Raw genomic sequence first — 14,765 nt, forward strand, 5'->3', positions numbered from 1 at the left:
TCCGGATCCGGTTCTGGCCATTTGCTTGTCTGCTGCGCTGCCGCAGCCTAATTTGGCGAGAGTTCATTAATTGCGTAAACGGCGCGCGCTTTTAATTATGTCGAACGTCGACGTCCGTCGCCCTGTGGGTGTGGGTGCAGGAGTGGGTGTGGGTGAGGCTTGGGGTATTTTGTGCATTTGCGGCATGTACCCCACACCCACCCACCGCTCACCCACACCCATACCCTTGCCATTACCATTACCCGCTGTGGGGCCGTTGCCCCACACAGTCTGCCTGTTTTTCTGCGGCAAATGGCAACAACGGAATTTACGACTTTTGGTCAACGCAGCCGCAGAGACCATCAAGCGTGACCATCACTGTTGCAGCGGGACGGACCGACGACCGGACGGACGGACGCTGGAGAGGGGTGAAGTGTGGCGTAGGGGTACGGAGGGGTACGATTATCATTTATTGCAACCGCATACGGCGGAGGAAAAGTGTCGGGAAATGCCATTGTAAAGGCGGGTAATTCGTTAATTTGATAAGCATACGCCACGTTGAACCCCACACCACGTCACCCATCGATGCAAAATCAGACACAATAATATCAAAAACCGGAAAAAAACACACGCGCACTGAAAAGCCCTGAAAACCAAAAATTAAATGTATAAGCAGGAATCCAGTGGGTCGATTAAGAAGTTTTAATTTGTTGACGCCTGCCTATTAGGAAATATCAATAGTTCTTTGTTGAATTTGAAAATCTTTTGTGAGGAAACATCGCTTGAAGAATGCACATTATTTTGAGCCGATTCAAAGAACTGTTTAATCTTTCTTCCAGACCTCTTCTTAAAAAATTCTTCTTACAAAATTCCATAGCGATTTTGGAACAGACAATTTTGACAGAAATATCATATGTCCTAGGATTTGTAAAAATATAAAATATATACTACACCATTTAATGACCTTTTGTATGAATGTGAAGAATTTCTGCAATTTATGGAATTTTTTCGAAGAGGAATAAAATAAAATAATTATAAACACAGTACTTACAAACAACCCATGACCACAGGCAGGGCGTTTTCCTCTTCCCGCTATCACCACGTCATTTCCCGCTGTGGTCTTCTGGGGACTATGACTCTTCGGCCAGAATTGGCCGAAACCAATTGGCAATGCCCCAGCCACAGGGGCGCTGACGCCGGCGTTGACAATTTTCCTCTTTCAGCGCTGTCGTCGGCCAATAATTCAGTATTAATTTATGCTCGAAAAATAGCACTTAATCAGTATTTGATTTACGCTGCTATAAGTGCAGCAGATGATCAAAATATCACAGTCAGAGTCGAGGAAAATGTTGCAATTGAAGGGACTGTGATACGGCTATCCATTCGATTTGGAATAGTACTTACGTACGTATAGAGGTATGATAAATGTGTTGGAATAATGAATCACAAACTATATAAGAGTTCTGTTACTTGGTATATTTCAACGATTAAGAAGCATACGTTACGACAGGACATATGTAATTTTCCACACCAATCTCATATCTCAGAAGTGTTTTTATCAGTTCAGTTCAGTTCAGTTCAGTTCAGTTCATGTCATGTCAGCGAATGATCGATTTTTAGTGTATATGTATGTGTGATGTTTGTCAGTGTACACTTCAACATTGCATAATTATTGTATTTGTGTGGGGGGCATAGAATTTGTAGCTAGCCCTCGTCGTTACCCGGCAGATCGAAGCGCACCGTACGATCAGCCGAGCCGTGAATGTGGCTCATGTGAGTCCCGATATTGTCCAAAAGGTGAGGGTTGGACCCGTGCACGGCCACGCACAGGGGACAGATGACCTTTGTGCTGTCAGTCTTGTGGTCGTTCACTGTGTGCTTGACCAGATCTTCGGCCGAGTGTCCGTGCTTGGAACACACGGGACAGGTGAAGCTGTCCGCCTCCAGAGTCGGTATGGGCTCGCCGGCGAAGAGCAGCTCCTTGGTGGGCAAGTCCACCAGGCACTGGAACGGATGATCCGGTTTGTGTTCATTTCCGGTCACCACCTTCTTCTCATGGCAAGCCTCACACAAGTCGTAGTTTGCGCAACGCAGACACTTGAAGCGGTATCGCGGTAGGTTTTGGATCTGGCATCCACTGCAGCATACATTCCAGTAGGCGGTTGACATCGCAGCTGCCCAGTTTGAAATCGGTTCTGCCTACTAAAAATAAAAAAAAAAACCGAATTTTGTTGATTTTTGTTATATAAAGTTGTCAACAATTTTTGTTGAGAATTACCAAAAATAGTGCGACCTGTTTGAGGTGCTGGGAAAAAGTGAGGATATATGGAGTTTTGGGCCTACAGAAAGGTATGAACTTTATTACAGGGACTTCTAGATGCTAAATGAATATGGTTCGATTAGAAATAGGCGAGGCCTGCTTTTTAGGCATCAAGAAATATGCGAATCCCCATCCCTGGTTTTATTTTTTGATCACACCCTCGTTTCTCATTCATTCATTTGAGCTCTCATGAAAATTCACTTCTGCATTCTCGTGTGGGTTAAGGAAATCCCAAACAAATATAGCGAAAATAGATACATATATAATTGATATATTTGACATTTAAATAATAATAATAAACCCAAAAACAAAAAGCGAAAACGATGAATATATTTAATTGAAACATTTCAATCAAATAAAATAAAACAAAAAAACCGAAAAAGCGAATCCAATTAATATGTAGTGGGTACCTGCGTGGATTTAAACAATTGAACAATACAAAAAATGGAAATTAATTTTAAAATCAAATCTCGTGAACAATGACAATGAATTTAGGGACCGAAACCGAAATTGTTGGCACACAGCGCCACTACAATGAACGACTTGGCTAGAGCCGAGTCCAGAGGCACATCAAAAGAGAATTTAATTTTCGAAAAAAGAGGAAAAGGAGAGAGAAAAACTTTTCAACCAATGCATTGGAAAAAAAGAAAAGAAAAAAACTTCGAGATTGGGAGACAGAAAGAGACAGTCTCGCTCTGGCAGGGGGTCCTTGGCGGGAGAAATGGCAAATGAAATCGAGCAATCAAATGAGCATAATAAGTTAATCAAGAACTTGCTCATGTCCAGATCAATGGGGTCAGTCGTGTGCCGGGTGCCGGGTGCCGGGTCCCTTCCCTCCTTATGGTCTTCCGCCTTCGCGTCCCTTCCCATTTTGCCGTCGACAAATTGAAATGCCCAAAAGGAGAATGGATGGGGCTGGAGGGTGCAGGGTGGAGGGTGGATACAAACAGGTTGACACACAAGCAAATAAATAAATGCACTCAACTATGTAATATGGCCAACAGCTAGGACCATGGTCAGACAATGCCCCCCCACCCATTCCCACTCCCAGTACCAGTCCCAGTCCCAGTCCCTATCCTTCTGGAGAATCAAATGTAGCGTGAAATCGTTAGTTTCGTTTTGGCCGGGTCCGAACCTGGAACCACGTAATCAGTTGCCTCTACCCAGTGTCCCTCAGAGTCGGGGCCTGATTTATAGCCGACACACGATTTCCAGCAGCCCACAATTCTGGCAACATTTCTCCGCCTTCAGTTCGTGGAAGGAACAGTGCGGCAATTGAAAATCAGATCAATGCTCCACTATTCCACATAGCCAGGAGAAGGATCATAGCTGAGACGTGAACATTTTCCTGACCGTTCGGATAAAGAACAAAATCTTATGGTAGTACACAGTTATGAAGTATTTAATTTTTTAAATCGGTTTTTCAACTTTTAAAATTTGTGTGTTTGAAAAATTGTCCAATTCGTTACAATAAAAAATTAAAAACCGATTTAGAAGTGCTTAAAAAAGTACCCATCCTACTTGGAATTCGACGATGTCGTATTTTCTCCCTTATCGATTTCCTTTCTTCTTGCCCGCCTCCTCCTCCGCCTTTGGGCCAGTACAGACGGCCATTATGTAATTACGGCCAACAAAGCGAAGACAGCGCAAAGATGTCTTCAAATGCTCACTGGAGCTGTATAGTAGCTCCTTGGTGCTCGGTTTTGGGGATGACTCCTTATCGTCGGGTGCGAGGTCGGCGCTGCAGTGATTGACGAGGAGCTGAAAATCCCAAAAGCTCAGCTCGATATCGCTCCCCACCGCCAGCGCATTGTTCTCCATGTTTACAGCAATCGATCTAATGACGGACGTGTGATATTTCAGGGTGCGGACCATCCGGCCGCTGAACATGTCCGAGACAATTATGAGGAAGTCGTGGCCCCCGGAGATCAGATAACGGCCGCACTTTGAGTATGCCAGAGCAGTGATGGTGTTCTTATGGCCACGGAAGAGACGCACCTGGACGCCCTTGAAAATGTCCCACACTCTCACAGTGCAGTCGGCGGATCCTGTGGCCAGGTGCCGACTGTTGGAATGAAACAGGCACACCGTCATGTCGGCCAGATGGCCGGCGAGCTCGAGAGCAGGCTTCTTGGTGTTGCGTCCCCAGACGCGTACAATGCCGTCGTCCGAGGTGCCGGCAAAGATGAAGCCCTGGGGGGCAAAAGTCACGAAGGTGCACAGCTGATTTCGATAGACGGAGGCACAGGTCCAGGAGGTCACGCACCACAGCCGCATCGTTGAGTCCAGCGAGCAGCTGAGCAGGAAGCGGTCCTTGTGGGAAAAGGCAAGGGACAAAACCGGCCCCTTGTGGCCGCCGAGCATGATCTCCCCCTTGCGGATGATGGAGTCCAGCTTGTCCAGCAGTCCAATCTTATCCATGCCCACGGCGACACGGATAAAGTGGTTGCTCAAGCCAAGTGCCACCATAGACAGGTCCTGCGAAGGAGTGCAACAGAGAATTTCCGCATCACTCTCCACAGGTGCGTACGTGAAGATCGTGGGCCAAGCGTCCCGATCCAGTGGCCAATGGTGCGGCAAGTCAACCGAACTGTCGACAAGGGGCTCCAGCTGAGGCAGCCCCGGGAATGTCCACTCCTCTAACGGGTCCTCGTCGGTGTAGCTGCGAATGGCAAAATGGCCGAGCAGCCTCTCCTGCTGCCCACGCGTCCACTTCGCCACGCAAGTTATGTACAGATAGTAGGTCGGATAGGCCATTACGATCTCCACCGTGTCGGCACTAGCCAGCAGCTCCAGGGCCCTTTCCGGCAGGTCTTCTGGGGTGCGAATCAGCTTGAGCTTTTCGATGCGCTGGCTGTACGACTTGTCCAAGTACGTGGCGCCCTCCTCCAGGAAGGACGTGGCCCGCTCCAATCTCTCTCCCAAAATCATTTTCAGGTAGGCAATGGTCAGCATAGGATACAGCATCAGGAATATCTCAAATTTATGATTGCTGGCAACAGTGTCAACGATTTTCTTAGTGCCTCGGAAGGCCTGTTCATATTCCAGAAAAATCTCTTCGTCCACAATGGCGTCAAAGTGAAAGCTTTCGCCCTCGGTACGAATTACTATGGCATCGCCCTCGTAGAAGTCTTTGAAATTTTTATACATTTCAATCCGTTTACTGGGCGCAATGGGCTCTACGGGTTCTGTGGCCAGCTTAGAACTACGAGCCGCACAATCGCCAGAGATGCCATTGTTGCTTTCTTCTTTAATTGCATCTGGTTTCTTTAGTTCTATAGCGGCTTGAATATTATTGAAAACGTGGGAATACTCCGACGAAGAGTTGGCAGACAGCTGGTCACCATTCTGCGGAAGAACGATTGAATTATACGTATATAAAGGGATATAAACTTACTTCTAGATTGATCGCATTATTTATATCCGAAACATTTGGTTTTTCCTTTTCACCCCTTTTTTTATTGGATGGGACATTCTTTTTTGAATATTTCATTATGGTAATTTTTCGTTTTCGCAAGCTTGAGAGAGTTAAAACACCAACTGAAGTGTGGCAACACTGGATGCAGGGCTGCTGTTTTGATAGTAATCGATATAGTTTCCTCATTGAATCGATGTTTTTGTGCTTTCGCTTGTAAGTATCATAAATTAATGCTGTTTTTCATTAAATAAATGCACTGGGAAATCGTGACCGAGTAAACACTGCATTTTCGCTCCACGCATTGCATTGGAAGGTGGCTGTGGCTGGAGCTGGGGCTTTGTCTCCCAGCGAACCCCACTCTCACGGCGAAATCACAGTGTTGCATTCCAATCCCAATTACAATCACGGTTTCCGTCTGCAATCACTGCGCTTTCCCTATCACAGTTCAGCCATCGTCTGGCCCTCCTGACCCGTGACCGGGAGGATGGTCCCCGCGCCGACACGGTCATGCCAAATATCCTGCCCAACTTCCGAATGGGCCCACTTGCTCCCCTCCAACTGCTGGCACGCCGCTCTTCCCTCATTTCATCCTTTTCTGGCATTTGGCTTGAATAATGTGCCGCATTAGTAGAGTCGTTGGCAATGACTGCGGCGGTGCTTCTTGCAGGACGAGATGGCACTAAAGCTGGAGGATGAGCAGGAGCCAAGTAGGAGCCCATTGGGGCATGGAGGCGCTACGCTGCGCCACACCACGCCACGCCAAGCCACGCACTCGCAAAACTTTAACACAAATTGAATTATGCAGTCGCCCACGGACGGAGCAAAGGAGACACAAAGGACGTGTGGCGTAACGTGGCGTTCTACGATGGAAACGTAAGTGGAGGGAGATAGAGATAGAGAGTTGGGAGCGGAGCCATTAGACGGCTGGCGGTGGGCGGTGGGCGGTGGGCGGTGTTGACCTCCAGGCGCACTCCGCCTGACTTTGGCAAATGTAACTGTAATTTATTGAAATTTGTTAGCGCCGCCACGAGCGCAGACACAAAACCCGCCGTAAAAGACCGCAGTGCTCGTGCCTGTACCCGTAGCACTACGAGGGAGAGTACGAGGACTGGAATTCCCCGCCGCATTCCCTGCCGAAAAAAGTTTTGGTCACGTTTTTTGTAACGCCTTTTTGTGCCCCGCAAATGGGCAACAAAAATTGCGCCCGTGGTCAAGAGTCAGACGCCGTCTTTTTTTCCTATTTGTACAACCCTCTATATTATTTTATTCTATTTTTGTTTTTTACCACTTTTTGGGTATTGATGCTGTTGCTGCCGGGTCCATGTTGGAGATGCACCACACGCACCGCTGCTGGACTCACTCAGCGACAGCCCTGTGGCGCTTGTCGACAGTTGTCCAGGACCCTATACCCTATAGAGAGGCACATACATATGCATGCATGCACGTACTGAGGTGAGAGGGACCTTTATGCCAGCATCTCACAGAAAATACTCTCACTGTGCGGTTTTCGCGGTGAACCACTCTCAGTGAAAATTGTGGTCACAACAGGACCGGAAGGTCCATAATGTTTGCTGTCTTTGGTGTCATTGACTCCTAGGCAGGTGAACAAATCATTTTGCCAATAGCAATTTATCCCATAGAAATAAATTCGGAGGATACACATATTTCAAAGGACGAAATGGCAACTCTTTATGTTTTTTCTAATTTAATTTTTATCAAAGGCAACAGCATTATATTGTATAGTTACAGCTATTATATTGAGTTGGAATTCACTTTGCTATTTGCTTTATTTAAGATTTCATAGACGGCATTCTGGATAATCCCCAACACAATCATTTACGATTGTATTACTGGGACTTCCTGAGGCATCCATTTTGTGAGTTCTGTTTCTAGAGCACGTATTCCCTTTAATATTGTTCCATACAATACCATTGCTAAACCTATATTTATCTAATAAAAGAGCATCGATCCATTCGATCATTCTGTGAACGCTCTGTCCTTCACTTTTAATTGCTGACAGGCCATGGTCATGACCAACACCAGCACCGGGCCCTTACTCCCAGCCGCGAGCGTTGGTTTTTTTTCGTACCGCCAAAAAGTTTGCCAGCTGCAACGTTTCGCGGTTGCATGCTAAAAAGTTTTAAGTGCCCCGCTCGACCAGCCACCACCAGGACTCCAGCGATCGACCACCTTTACCACCCTCAACCGAACTCCCCTCCCCCGTCCAACCGTTCGTCCGTTCGCCCATCTGCGGACCTGTTTGGATCCCATACGCTTCAGTTTTTCTATTAAGCAGACCAAGGCTCGTCTCATTTGTAGCCTATTTGTCCTCTGGACCCACTCCTGCTCATTCTCCTTGCATCTCTTTCATTCTCTATTTCCTATCTCTCTCTCTCTGTCTCTGTAGCTCCCCCAGTCTCTGTCTCCGTCTCTCTTTATCGCCCTCTTTTCTCATCTCGACATCGTAAAAATGCCAATGAGTCGACCTGAGCGAGCGGTGTTAAAAACTTTTCTCATTTATCAGACGACGGGGAGACCCCCAATGCCGATGTTCCAATGCCAATGTCCCCAGAGCCTCCTCCCCACACCACCACTTTACAATGACTCCCCACCTCCTCCTCCTCCTGCACCACCTCTGGGGGAACATATCCCCTCGACTGGCGTCAGGTAAATTGATTGTCGCCGCCAACGAAGTTCGACGGTTGTTGGTCAACTCACCCTCACCCTCACCCTCACCCTTACCTCGCCGTTACCTCTTTTTACCCTTCACGGCACCACACGGCACCTAGCCACGCCCGAAAGAGCCTTAAAGTTTTCGCACGCCCTGTGTTTAATTGCTGTAGTTTTCCCCCATCGCATCGCACTCTTTTCCTGGTGCTCAGATTTTTAAAACGACAACAATGGCCAGCAAGTGGCAAAAGTTTTTGGGTTAGCCAGGGGTTACGGGTCAAAGTGGAGCCAGTTGGGGCAAGAGGCATGCGGCAGAAGGCAGAAGAGGGCGGAGCCAGGGTTCAACTGCAGCTGGAGTTGAAGCCGGTTAATGGCCAGGCAAATGAGCTAACTGGACAGGCGGCTAATGAGCAGCGGCCCCAACACGTAATTTATACACGTCGAAAATCATTTTAAAACAAGAGGATAATAATACACAAAAAATACCTTATCAGGGATACATACTCGTATGTACATACACAGAGTTTGCAGAAAGAAAGAACGGACTACATTTTGGGATCATATTCAACTTCACAGCAAAGAAATCTGTGGCTGGACATCTGCAGAAATTCTGGAAACATTTTACTTAAGATATATAGAGAGATGTTAGAGCTAGCCGCAAGGGTCTTCGAAATACTTTCTAATTACACCCAGCGATAAAAAGGAGCACTTCCTGCCTGCCTTCGTCGGCGGTTTCGTCTAATTTGTTGCTATTACAAATTTGTATTAAAGAAACAATCCACTTGATATGGAAAAAATGTTGTTCAATAAGTTTCCCATATTTGGCACATATGTAATGTAAGAGTAAGAGATATTGTGAATAATAAAGGATTTGTGTTCTATTTTAATCTTTTGTCCATACTTCTTAGGTATAATATTAAATTTCAAGTATAATATAATATTTCTTTGAGGTTTAATATAGTAAAGTGTTTTTATTCTTTGGTTTTTTCGTAGATATTCAATTGTGTTGCTGGTTCTAAATTAAATATTGATGTTAATTATTTAAATTAGGTTATTATTTTTGAAAATTCGTTTTGTGAAATTCGTCTGTAGGAGGTGATGCCTGTGTTTTTGTTGTTTTGTCAATGTTGTCTATGTCTATGGTTGTCTAAAATTAAATTGTAAAAGTTGATTATTCTGTCGTGTAATATTTTTGAGAGCTACATTCTGTGGGTTATTATTTTCTTGATGTTGATTTGATGGCTTGGGTTTATTTAGTACTAATGTATGTCAGCGATTAAGTTTTGACAACTGTTCCAATCGGCATCCTTTACTTTGAAAAATTTAAGGCTTATCGTTTTCCAAAGCCGGCCAAGGATGTTTTAGTTGATGACAGGAGTTTGAAAGAGGGTCAATGCGAGCAAAGATGTTGTTGGTGCTAAAATGTATTGGAGAGTTTTCGTTTGATATGTTGAAATGTGTGTGTTTCAATATGAATTTGGATACAAGTCCTCATATGGGTTAACGCCGAGAATGGCGTCGTGGTAAGCTTCCTCCATTCATAATATATAGATGGATATATTTCGTAGATCAGTCGGTGGGGACCCTCTCGTCGTTGGCGTATGGGGAAGACACTGACGATTATAGACTGGACCTGAGACCCACGGAGCCTTAATGGCTGTGTCGCAAACGGAGGCGCGTCTCATATCACCACAGCCCAATAGCCAATAGCAATCAACGACCAGTCGGTGGCGATTGTGGGGGATAACCTCGTAGTCCAAATATCGGTTGACAATGATCCGGAGAGGCATGCAATGATTATTGACGACCTGTTGCCGATTTGTAGAGTGCAGATTGGCTCTAGCCAAGGTCCTATTTAGTGTGTTCAATCATGCCATCTTTCACTGCGGACTCAAGGCGAAAGTTGTGTGGCATGAGCTCTATCTGCAGCAGCGAGCTTGGTTACCGCACAGAACGTATTCGGCTGTGGGAGCATAGACCTTTCCAAACCAATAAAAAAAACACAATAAAGAACTTATAAGAATAGGAAGTGCTCCTTTCTGCTTGTCACATAAATCTAAATGATACATCGAATGAAACCCATCAAATAACACGAGCAAATGGGTATGAAAACATTTAATTAGGTCCTCAAGCAAGTGAACCACATCAGATGGCTGTTTCCCAGTACATTCGTGACATTCTGACCTTTGTTTTTGAATTGAGTACATCCTATGTAAATATATGAACGGTAATTTAGATTTTGTTAAGACAGGATACATTCATGAATTAAAGACTAAGACATCCACTACAATTGTGAGGACTGCTCTTAAGATCTCCAACATACTGGGGATGCCCGAAACTGATTTCGATTTGTTTTGGATTTCAAGGGCCAGACAGATTTCGAACAGACTATTGGTAAAAAGAACCGTAATGCACAATGGGATGGAGCATAGCGTATTTCCGGGATCATTATCGTTGTTAATAAATAAATGCATAAATTAATATATGAGACCATGGATGAAACCACTAACCACACAGTATATAGATGTGTCCGTTCATGCTAGAAAGCGTCACACGATGGCTTACCAGAGACCTCGGCTCTAGCGTTTGGGTACTGACGCGTCATCATTATAATCAACCTGTTTAAAATATGGAAATAAATGTTATAAATTAGTTATTGTAATATATTATTATTATATTTGTATAAATTATATTATTGTATTATTTTCTAAAACAAATCAAACATATAACAGCTTTTATTTTATTTCCCCCGCCCTAGTGTACCGTACCCCCACCCCCTGCCCATTCATCAAAAGACAAAACAGGAACCAAACTTTAATCTCAGTTCTAGCGGCCACAGAAGTGATTCAAATGCATTTTGATCAACAAAATATTTCGCAGACGAGCACTCAAATCCGGAAAAAGCAAACCTGGAAAAGCAACCGATGATATTTGGTGGTCATACCATAGACATAAACTGTCAGACGTCAAAAAAGCAGGAAATGCCAAGCACATTTTATACAGTACAGAAAAAAGAAATGGAGAACTCCAGAAAAGGAAGATTTATGGGTGCGGTCTGCTACGACCTGAGCCGCTGCTGGCAAGTAGTGGAGACTCCCCACTACTCGAATGTTGTCTACCGCCTGATGACATACAACCTGTTGGCCCCGGATATGGTAGTGAAGCACAAGTCGCACTATGGGGGCTTCGAAGAGCAGCATCTGAATTGGGGAAATCGTCTGAACAAGCTCACGCAAGAGGTGCAAGTCCTCAATCCGGACATCCTCTGTCTGCAGGAGGTCCAGTGCAGTCATCTGCCGCAGATCATGCGACGCTTCAAGGCGACCACCATGCGGAGCTACAATTACATATTCCAGCAAAAGTTGGAGAGCGAATCCGATGGTATAGCCATCATCTACGATATGATAAAGCTCGAGCTGATCGGCCATCGGGCCTTGGGGCGCCAAATCCAGGAGCCCAACAAGCGTGAGGACTTCGATCGCTTTGCCCTCATGGGAAAGTTCAACCTGACCGGTACTCCCAATCAGCTGATCGTGTGCAGTGCCCATCTACTGCAGGGCAGTCCCCTGGGTACGGATGAACGCCCAGACATTGTGCAACGTCTGCGCAGCGAACTACTCCAATATAGCCGCGACCACGAGAACGGCCACTGCATTCCAATCATCCTCGGTGGAGACTTCAACTTTTCGAGCGGCACCAAACCCTTCCGCACCCTGACGACGCCCACCGTCTACTCAGCCTGTTCCAAGCAGTTGGTGCCCGTCTACACCACTACCACCAAGCAGGTGTCCGCCTACGACACGAAGCAGGGCTGGATCGATGCCGATCATATTTTCTACTCGAAGGGCTGTCCGCTCTACAATATACGTCCTTGCAGCTACTACCTGCTGCCACGCATCTGCTTAGAGCAACTACCCAACCATTTCCTCGGCTCAGACCACTACTGTCTGGCCGTCAACTTCACTGTGAATTAGGTGACAGCTGAAATGAGCGTGCTCCCATCCCACTACAAACTAGTCCTATGTTCAATAGTTTAATTAAATGTATCTTCAGATGTATCCACAATATATATTCCTGTATCTATTAATCTTTCAGTGTTGGGGCCCAGTGTCCGACTATTGTCCATGAGAGTATTCATGGTGCCACACGCATCTACATTTTTCCTTTGCACATTCCCGTCGGAAAGCGCGCTATTGACAATTGATTTGAAATATATGTAACACAAATTCCATTTATATTTATGCATATTTATTTTAGTATATAGATATATTTTTTCTTATATCGTTTATTTAGATACATCATTATTTAAGTTATAATAAACAAAGAAGTCAACAACCGACGGCGTTTACATAATTTTTATAATTTAAAATAAGGAAATAAATGTTAAAAATTAGTTATTGTGATATATTACTATTATATTTGTATAAACTAATATAATATATTAATATAATATAAATTATGAATAAATTATAAATTAATAAATTGTAATACAAATCAAACAGTAGGTCAGTTCATCAAAAGACCCAAAACAAGAACCAAACTTTAATTTCAGTTCTAGCGGCCAGCAATACTAGAACACACACACGAAAAAAGCATGCAAACACATATTTTTGTGGAAACATATATTGCGGTGTTCTAACACATGCAAAAATGTTCTCTCTGCGCTTTCTTATGATGACGCGTCAGTACCCGAACGCCAGAGCCGAGGTCTCTGGGGTATTCGAACTGGTAACGCTTTCTAGCATGAACGGGCACATCTAGATACTGTATGGTTAGTGATGAAACCGGCTTGCAGGTAAACATCGAAACTATCGATAGTACCTTCGATGGTTTGACGTTGCCACCTCTCATTTGATGCATTGACGTTGGCTAGCAATAAAAAAAGCGACTTTTTGCTTAAATTAAAGGCAGAGACTATGTCGAAAACTCCAATTGAACTCGATACGCAACGAAGCACAGAGATGACAGCATCGGACATTGGTAATAACGCAATGGTGATCAAGCTTAAGCATGATTTGGAGCGATTTCAAGCGCCTATAGTGAGTGCCTATGGTGTCCTTACCTGGGAGAAAAAATGCTACCCCGTGGTGGTACTTGGGGGCATAAGCGTCACCTTTTTCGTTCTGTGGTACATGGATCTATCGGTGATAACTCTTATGTCTCTCCTGGCATTGCTGACTACCATTTCGCACTATTTTCTTCTGTGGTGCCTGGATCTGCCGGATTTCATTTTGGACTTTTTCCAAACCAAAATTGACGAGGCGAAATTCGAGTCTGTTTGCGGACAGATGTACATCATCAAGGAAGGCTTGGCAGCATGGTATCAGTATCTATTCAAGGAACGCAAATCGACCGGCCTCGTGATTGTGAAAAGCTTGGTCCTCCTGGCCATGGCTTGGATTGGTTCAATCGTTAACAATCTTCTGTTGATGTACCTGGTCACTCTTCTCATTGCCATGTGGGCTGGTCTGCAAGCTAAACACGTCTTCAAGTAACTCCAGTAGAGAGCTGAAAAAGTACTGCTCCACCCCTAGGCACCACATCCACAAAATTTGTTTAGAAATATTACAAAAAATCGAAGTCATCCTCAATTTGCCATTCCAGATTGGTAAGTGGCTAATGAAATAACTTTAAAGGGATCTATGCAATATAAATGTTTTTCCATCAGCATCTGGCCTTCTTTGCTCATCCACAATGTGCCACTCTGCTGGAGTCGGAGGATCCGAAAATATACTTTCAAAGGAAACAGTATCGATTCTACATCATTTGGAAATGCCCTGGCGTATCTACCCAAAAACAGAAGCTTAATAATTACATAATACTCATTACGTACATGCTTCGATTGTTCAATTATTATAACTGAAACATCTTGAAACTCAATCAAACGTATTACACTTGTATCAATAAAATGCCACGAACTACGAATTTGTGTACGATTCTTATAACGAGCAACTATTACTCAGATAACCTACTATTTTGGAGCGCAGATGTATGTTGTTTTCATTTTCAATCCCCTTCTTTTCATGGTATACCATATGGTGTATATTTTACAAGGATAGTCTTGCTATCAGTCCTGTAATATGGGTATTGAGTATTTTCTGTCATGGATTTGGTAAACATTTTTATGTAAATTAACAGTGAGCTTCGATGAAATAGTTGTTCCTTTGGGGCGACGTTTAAAGGGCCAACGAAATTTGTAGTAGTTGTCATACCCAAAGGTCGTTATAAGCAATAGATAATGTATCTTATCTTAACTGATATCAATTTGATTGCATAGATTACGTGTTAATACAACTTCTTAGACAGCTAATTTATACGTATGTATCGGAGCTATTGGCAGGTATCAGCGGTATGCTGACTGTTGATCAGGACTGGCTG

The 14,765-nt window shown here is 44.4% G+C and overlaps 4 protein-coding genes across 5 annotated transcripts; 2 read left to right on the top strand and 2 right to left on the bottom strand.

Annotated features, from left to right (window-relative positions):
* Positions 1–1,434: 1,434 nt before the first annotated feature.
* LOC6901265 (E3 ubiquitin-protein ligase KCMF1-like) lies at positions 1,435–2,400 on the bottom strand. Of its 2 annotated transcripts, none has more exons than XM_015186049.2 (2): positions 2,258–2,400; positions 1,435–2,181 (listed from the first exon to the last, which is right to left on the bottom strand). In XM_015186049.2, exon 2 carries the CDS (start codon positions 2,146–2,148, stop codon positions 1,684–1,686), a length of 465 nt encoding a protein of 154 aa, XP_015041535.2. In that variant the 5' UTR covers positions 2,149–2,181; positions 2,258–2,400; the 3' UTR covers positions 1,435–1,683. The 2 variants fall into 2 exon arrangements, with proteins under 2 accessions (XP_015041535.2, XP_002133966.2); XM_002133930.3 differs by having other exon boundaries at positions 1,435–2,178; positions 2,258–2,352.
* Positions 2,401–3,722: 1,322 nt separating this feature from the next.
* LOC6901264 (transcription initiation factor TFIID subunit 5-like) lies at positions 3,723–5,845 on the bottom strand. Its single transcript, XM_002133929.3, has 2 exons — positions 5,697–5,845; positions 3,723–5,647 (listed from the first exon to the last, which is right to left on the bottom strand). Exons 1-2 carry the CDS (start codon positions 5,790–5,792, stop codon positions 3,851–3,853), a joined length of 1,893 nt encoding a protein of 630 aa, XP_002133965.3. The 5' UTR covers positions 5,793–5,845; the 3' UTR covers positions 3,723–3,850.
* A 5,559-nt stretch (positions 5,846–11,404) lies between these two features.
* On the top strand, positions 11,405–12,361 carry LOC26533493 (protein angel-like). The gene has a single exon (XM_033384509.1). It carries the CDS (start codon positions 11,405–11,407, stop codon positions 12,359–12,361), a length of 957 nt encoding a protein of 318 aa, XP_033240400.1.
* An 873-nt stretch (positions 12,362–13,234) lies between these two features.
* LOC6901263 (ARL-6-interacting protein 1 homolog) lies at positions 13,235–14,312 on the top strand. Its single transcript, XM_002133928.3, has 2 exons — positions 13,235–13,995; positions 14,056–14,312. Exon 1 carries the CDS (start codon positions 13,304–13,306, stop codon positions 13,880–13,882), a length of 579 nt encoding a protein of 192 aa, XP_002133964.3. The 5' UTR covers positions 13,235–13,303; the 3' UTR covers positions 13,883–13,995; positions 14,056–14,312.
* The last annotated feature ends 453 nt before the right edge of the window (positions 14,313–14,765 follow it).

The sequence above is a fragment of the Drosophila pseudoobscura genome, chromosome X (genome assembly GCF_009870125.1).
Source record: "Drosophila pseudoobscura strain MV-25-SWS-2005 chromosome X, UCI_Dpse_MV25, whole genome shotgun sequence".
Lineage (NCBI taxonomy): Eukaryota > Metazoa > Arthropoda > Insecta > Diptera > Drosophilidae > Drosophila > Drosophila pseudoobscura.

Coding starts and splice junctions, on each gene's coding strand:
- LOC6901264 (XM_002133929.3), bottom strand. CDS start 5,792: ATGAAATATTCAAAAAAGAATGTCCCATCCAATAAAAAAAGGGGTGAA. Junction 5,648..5,696: donor ATAATGCGATCAATCTAGAA/GTAAGTTTATAT, acceptor GTTCTTCCGCAG/AATGGTGACCAGCTGTCTGC.
- LOC6901263 (XM_002133928.3), top strand. CDS start 13,304: ATGTCGAAAACTCCAATTGAACTCGATACGCAACGAAGCACAGAGATG.
- LOC26533493 (XM_033384509.1), top strand. CDS start 11,405: ATGGAGAACTCCAGAAAAGGAAGATTTATGGGTGCGGTCTGCTACGAC.
- LOC6901265 (XM_015186049.2), bottom strand. CDS start 2,148: ATGTCAACCGCCTACTGGAATGTATGCTGCAGTGGATGCCAGATCCAA.